This window comes from Ctenocephalides felis, unplaced genomic scaffold (assembly GCF_003426905.1).
Source record: "Ctenocephalides felis isolate EL2017-DRISC unplaced genomic scaffold, ASM342690v1 CF-g0.4_SCAFFOLD_01886, whole genome shotgun sequence".
Taxonomy (NCBI): Eukaryota; Metazoa; Arthropoda; class Insecta; order Siphonaptera; family Pulicidae; genus Ctenocephalides; species Ctenocephalides felis.
Genome location: NW_020538040.1, coordinates 169,540,261 through 169,547,172, shown reverse-complemented (window position 1 = coordinate 169,547,172; position 6,912 = coordinate 169,540,261). Strand labels below are relative to the sequence as shown.

Sequence of the window (6,912 nt, the reverse complement as noted above, 5' to 3'; positions counted from 1 at the left end):
ACTAAAGCATTAAATTGCTTAAAGCATTTTACATAGTCATTGATAAAAGTCGGTTTTTAAATTTAATAAGAACAATGTATAATGTATACATAAAAAATAATTTTATTTTAAAATAGTAGATTTAAAATATATAAAAATGTGATCTAAAACATAATACTTTTGATTAGAATTAGGTAATTATTAAAAAATAAATATTTATCTTATAGTTTATCAATAATTTCTATTTTAATAAAGATAATATTATTTATATACAAAATATGATTAAAAACTCTTTTCTCATTCGCAAATCAACTTCTGTTAGTTCAGTAAAAAGATTTACGCATTGGAGTTTTCAATGAGCTAAGTATCTCTAATATTAACTGAGTGTCCACTGGGTAAAGTAAATCTTACATTATTTCTATACACATAATTTGTAAAATTATTGTGATGTAAGACATCAAGCAATAAATCTCTTCATAATATCTTATTTCTTATCAAAGATTAAGACTAGCGTTAACTAACTACATAGAATCTGTTCTAGAATATAGTTATTAAATTAATATAAAAATTATGTTTTATTCATATCACATACATGATATATTTCAAAGATAGAAATAACATGATATATACTATCATCTATGTTTAATAATCAAATTTCAAATATCAATTAATAAATCACTCGCAAAATATTTATAGAAGTCTCATTAAAAGTAACTTAAAATTTGGTAAATAGAATAAATCTGCACATTTTCTGGGAAATAAGAATAATATTTTTGAAAGAATTTATCGCAAAAAATTTCGGTTCAAAAATAATAAACTCAACATCAAAATAGTTAACATTTTCGTTGATAGCTTCGCCTACATGCGACATTCGCTTGTCGACCTGTGTGTACGAATGTCACTTATAGACGATATACCGTGACAATGATCAGAAAATCTTAAAATATTTTGTGTAAAAAATACTTGGGGAACTTGCTGGCTTGTACAGTAGTGTCACTCCTGCGGAAAACACTACCTTAACAAAAGGGGTAACACGTTGGTGTAGTGTCGTAGATCGTATTTCGGTATTGCATAATAGAAAACTCTTTAGCAAAACGCTAATAAGAAAAATAGACTGATATACAGTAATACCCCGTCTAACGCCGCATCCTTTAGCGCTCTGTTATTTCTGAAGGGATAAATGAGGAAGATGTCGAAGAATTAATTCAAGAAGCAGCGCGGTCTTTCTAATGGTGAGCTCAAGGAATAAACTGAACATGAAGAAAACAAAAATGTTGACGGCAATGGTTCAACAGAAGAGCAAAAACAACTTTTGATTACATTTGTATAAAGGAGTTTGTCTACCATAACTGAAATAATGAATGAATTCATTGATATTTTTTTTATTGTTTCAACAGCAATCAGAACTCTTACTTTTTATATGTTCTATAAGCTGTTTTTGTTGAAGACATATAATCTAAGCTATTTTTATGAGAGGCAACCCATCGGTTCACCATTCTATGTGTGGGGTTTATATTAGCTCTTACGTCTGATAGTTTTCATATGATTGAATGATGCAACTATGTCCACAAAGAACGATTTCCACTTTAAATTATATTGTAATCTATAACCCCAAGTGGAAATTTGACATCAAAGTTGCCTGATGTCGGGCTACGGCGGTAGCGGGAATCAAACCAGCAAACACGGGACTAGTTGGTGCTAGCCCACGTTCTAACCGATATCGTCACCGCTGGCCCATTCATTGAAAATGATCCGAATTTTGACAGAAGCTCAAAAGTAAGACTTGATGTTAGAGATGCTCTATCCGTTTATGAAGAACTTTTAACAGAACAACGTGAAAAAATACAAACAACATTAGATGCATTTTTCACAAAAAAGCAAAAGACTGAAAACGCGGTAGGCTATCTAAATATGACTTTTTATTTGTTTTTTTTTTTTTCAAGAATATACGTTCTGGTCATGTTCTGGTATTCATATTTTGTTTTTGTTTTTGCAAGAAATAATAATGTGGTATTAATTTGGGCTTTAAGAAATAAAAGTTTGGTTTTATTTTTAGTAAAAAACATTCTTTTTAAATTTAATACCGAACCAATTTCCTAGCCGTCTTCCCTTAACCCCAATATTTCCATGTAAAGATAGCCTCGTTTAGCGCTGTTTCGCATTGCGCTCTACTTTGATGAAACGTATCCCCGTGTTAAACGGGGTATTCCTGTACATATATTTATTACAACATAAGATATTCTCAAAAATTTCACTGGGATCTATGCAGTTTTTAACGTAATTCACTATAAAGTGAACTCTATGAAATATACCGCTATAAAGTATGTATATCTGATACTTTAGATATCAGATATTTCCGCACTAAAAATTGCTTGTGAAAATATTAAACAAAACATGATTTATTGATAGAAAGTTAATGATTCTAGTTATCATTCCACCAGTCGTGACTTCACACGGCATACGAAGCAATGTTTATCGAGAAATATTCAGGAAAAAATTTTTTTTGTTTACTTTCGCGATATAAAAAAGCTATCTGAAGCGCACAAAATGTAATTACTAAAATTACTGAATTTCAAAAGTAATTAATAAAGAAAATCTTTCTGCCCAAGCGGATCCTATCAGTTTTTTCTGGGTCGAGCCCCTCCTCTACAACAAGCGCGACTTATTAAAATCAATAATATATTATTTCAATAATTTCTAAGATAAATTCAGAGCAAGTATTTTAAACGAGCTTGCAACAAAAGTCATAATTTTTTTTTACAATACATCAAACCAGGTACATATTTTTAGAGAAATAATTCATACAATATAAATTCATTTGAGTTATACTTTTTAAAGTCGATGATAAAATGATTAATGTCGGACAAAAACTGGTCCTAATTAGAACATAATGGTGAAAATCAAAAGTTTGTGATCATAGATAAAATATTAAGAAGCTTGTAGTCTTTGATACAGAGAATGATAACTTCTCGAAGTAAATATAGTCTAACAATGTCTCCTACTATTAGCCAATCTCAAGTCCCACTCTTTCAAATTTTCCTTCTTGAATAATTTCATAGCATGTTTTTATTTTCGCTTGACCGAAATATGGCTCAGAGTTATTATCACTCTGAAAATGTTGCTACGTATACCACATCCTACATAATCACATTTATATATATGCTCTGTATAATTTCAATATGACATTTTATACAGAGCTCCAAGAATACTATGAAGCATAATACAAAACTAATTTTCACGTCATTTTTTTAAAATGGCAACGAAATCAGATAAGTAATGCAACAGATGGTATCAACATGATACGAAGTGAAAGCTGACATGAATTATTTATGCATTTAAGTTTTGTTTGTCATAGTGACCAGCATGTGCTGAATATCTGTCAAATCATCTGATGCTGGTTCGGCACGAGGTCGTTTATCTTTAGATTTTTTAGGATCGTCGGAATTTTCGAACAGTCTAGTCACTGTGTCCCGTTTCGGGGGTACGACAGGCTTGTTGGGCGGAATTGGAGGCGGAATACCTCGTGCTGCTGTTACACCCTTTTTGGCCAAAGGCTGCGCTAATACGGGTGATTTTGAAGGCAAAGCTGTAGGGGATGCATTCGGAGGTTTTCGAATACTAATGCCACTAGCCTAGAAACGGACATGAACGATTTATTTTTAACGCTAACAATCTGATTATACGGTAACAACCAAGGAAAAAAAAGCTGAATAATCCTCCATAAAAATTTAAGGAAAAGCAATGATCTAATATTCAAATGATTAATATTAAGTTGCATGGTTGCATTATTTACTTGCAATTGATTTGTTAATATTAAGATTTGTTTCAAAGTTTATAAATAAATGTAATATCCTACCTTAGCAGCATTGAGATGACTATCACTAGAAGTACCTGGTGAAGCTAGAGTTGAATTTAAACGTAGGCCTTGGCCTGGGGAAATTGAACGTGCTATTCCGGTTGCTGTAAAAAATATAAATTTAATTTTTTTTAAATATAGTTTATGAATACATGTATTTCTTTTTTCCTTACTGGGACCACAAACAGGAACACTAGAAACTGTAGCAGTCGGCTGGACTACTTTTGCAACACTACTACCTGTAGCAGAGGGATCCTCAATACAATCTGTTTCACTAGTGGAAGTCACACCTGTACAATTGTAATCATATTATATTTTATTTCATATATGATTGGATGAAGCTACAGGAGAAGATTGATTTAACACACACCATTCAATTTTCTCAATACAATAAGTTTAACAGAATAAGCACTTCAAGCAACTTGCTAATATAATCTAATATATTATAAATGCCGATTATAATATATTTTAAATACCTGAAACACTCATGGCTCTACCAAGTTTAGAAGGTAACTGTGGAACTGAATAAGGGACACTATTTTGATGAATCCGCATAGGAATTGATCTATTACCTGTATTATTAACACCAGATTCTAATGCTTTGCGCAAACTTTCATTTTCTGCTTTAACTTGTGCTAGCTCTAACTCAATGTCACGAGCCCTATATAAATTCGTAAACAAAATGTCATTAACATTTATATTAAGTATATCTTCATGTTAAAATAGAAAAAAAAAACTTAAAATAGTGATCATAAAAAATAAATCTATATAAAAATTTACCTTTTTTCTTCTTTCAATAATTGTACTTGTAAGGCCTTTTTCTCTGTTTCAAATAAATGCTGTTGTTTTTCTAAATCTGCTTCCATACTTAAAGATTTTTTACTTTCTTCTTCAAGGCCTTCTGCCATTGAGTCTATTTTCAATTTTTCTTCAGAAAGAATCTGCAAAATTCATAACATAAAAATGAACCTATTCTTGAAAATAAAAGAAATTTCTGAGAATTATTCTCTGTTTACCTGTGCTAAATCTTCTGACCGTTTTCTTTCTTCTATATATTTCATAATAATTTTTTTTCTTTCAGCAAGTAGCAATAATACAATTTGCTTATGTCTACCACGTTCTTCTTCAAAAACGTCATGCTGCTTTTTTAAATCTTTTTCCAGCTTTTTATGTGCTTGCTTTTCAGATTCTAATTCCTATTAAATGGTAAAATTAAGATAAGCATGACATATTTCATTGATGACTTAAATTCAATTCACTTTTTAATTACTTGTTTTAAACGAGTTCTTTCCATTTCCAGACCATAAGTTATGTCATCTCCCTGTGCAGTATCATGCTCATGTTTTCTCTTTTCGTCCTCAAGTTCTTGAATTATCTAATTGTTCATGGATGAATGAAAACATGATATTGTATATTAAGAAAAGTACAAACAATTTTGGACCAAAAGACAGAAGAAAAAAAAATCAAATTAGCATATGAATAATAGAGTACATGTATAAATACTGTATGTACTATGAAGTAGATGTACGTAGTGCATTTATAAAAAAATGGTTTGAGCATAAAAAATATATGTTAAAGTTTATAACAATAAAACCTTCTGAAATTAATTTATAGGTTTAATTAAAAAACTTCATTAAGAATGTTACCTTTTTGTGTTTTTCTTCGGCATCTTTCAATATAGCTGCCATTCGCAATTGAGTTTGTCTTTGTTGCAAAACCAGATTTTCTAAAGACTCCATTTGTTGATCAACAACAGGCCTATGATCTGATTCTACTGTATGAGAATATTTTGAATTTCCTACACAAACAGTAACACTGTCACGAAATAATGCTGAATAAGGATCATTGAGTGCCAATGGTCTATAGCGTGCTTGTTGAAGAACTTGTTTTACTTTTTCTGACTGTAAACAAAAATAAAAATATTTAATTAAAACAATGTATTGAATGTAGGTAAACCACATACATAACCATAAATTTATGATGTAAAAAAAGTATGTATGTAAGTTCGAATTAAAACTTAAACATACACAACTAATAGTTTATGCCTTACTACAAAATCTAGCCATATGTTTCATTTCATCATTAAAAAAATTTATATCAGTTATCAAGATCAATAAGATATCTACAATTACCTTTAGTGCAGCAATAACAACATCTCGAGCTTGTAATTCACCTTCCAAGTAACTTAATAACTTTAACAAATCAGTTTTATTCAGTTCCATCTTCGGATTTCTCTATAAATTTATGTAAATTTGTATACAATAATTAATAACAAAAATGCTTACAGAACTTTTTTTTTTAATTCTTTATAGAAATAAAAATATCTATAAATACATATATAAATATATATATGGAAGCTCTAGAAAAGAATAGTATATACACATACATAACATAGCTCTGTATATTAGTAAGAAACTTTAAACAAAATATCAGTTTATTAAGATGTAAATAAACATGACATTCAAAGGCCAAACGTCAAACAGGAGTTACCTTTAAAGTACTGCTTATAGTTTTATCAAGCATTTCGAATTTAGTACTAGAACTTGTATTTCCTGAGGTCCTTTGATGCACAGAGGAATCATCACCAAAATTCTTTACACATTCTACAGAATTGTCAATATATTTACTATTTAAGTCAACATTCGAAGCCATCTTGAATTTTTCAACAAGAAATAGCTTACGACTTACGAATCGCAAGCGAGTGACAAATGCAACAGCTTATCGATATTTTTATGAATATATGAAAAAAAAAGACATTACTCATGAATTAAAATATAAAATAAAACATAGTAAAATATATGCGCCATACTATGCAAAATACTCAAAATTTGTAAAGTAAGACAAGTTTATTATCGATTCAAAATAAATATCGATAATAATGCTTTAACGAGTAACGGTTTTTATTTTCAAATATAAGAAAGACATACAATTATCGGTTTGTACATACAAAATCCATGTTATGAAATAAAGTGCAAAATATAATTATAAAAGTATCACAAAAAACGATCTAGTTTAATATCTTTATTACTCATAAGAATAGAGGGCTCGACCAACCATTTTATATTTATTTAAAAAAT

The 6,912-nt window shown here is 29.6% G+C and overlaps 1 protein-coding gene across 1 annotated transcript; it reads right to left on the bottom strand.

Annotated features, from left to right (window-relative positions):
- Positions 1-736: 736 nt before the first annotated feature.
- Positions 737-6,469, bottom strand: LOC113376638 (uncharacterized protein CG10915). The gene is made up of 10 exons (XM_026616634.1): positions 6,326-6,469; positions 5,968-6,069; positions 5,482-5,736; positions 5,106-5,210; positions 4,852-5,031; positions 4,616-4,776; positions 4,312-4,496; positions 4,009-4,125; positions 3,836-3,939; positions 737-3,611 (listed from the first exon to the last, which is right to left on the bottom strand). The coding sequence occupies exons 1-10, from the start codon at positions 6,356-6,358 to the stop codon at positions 3,315-3,317; spliced, it is 1,539 nt and encodes a 512-aa protein (XP_026472419.1). The 5' UTR covers positions 6,359-6,469; the 3' UTR covers positions 737-3,314.
- Between the last annotated feature and the right edge of the window lie 443 nt (positions 6,470-6,912).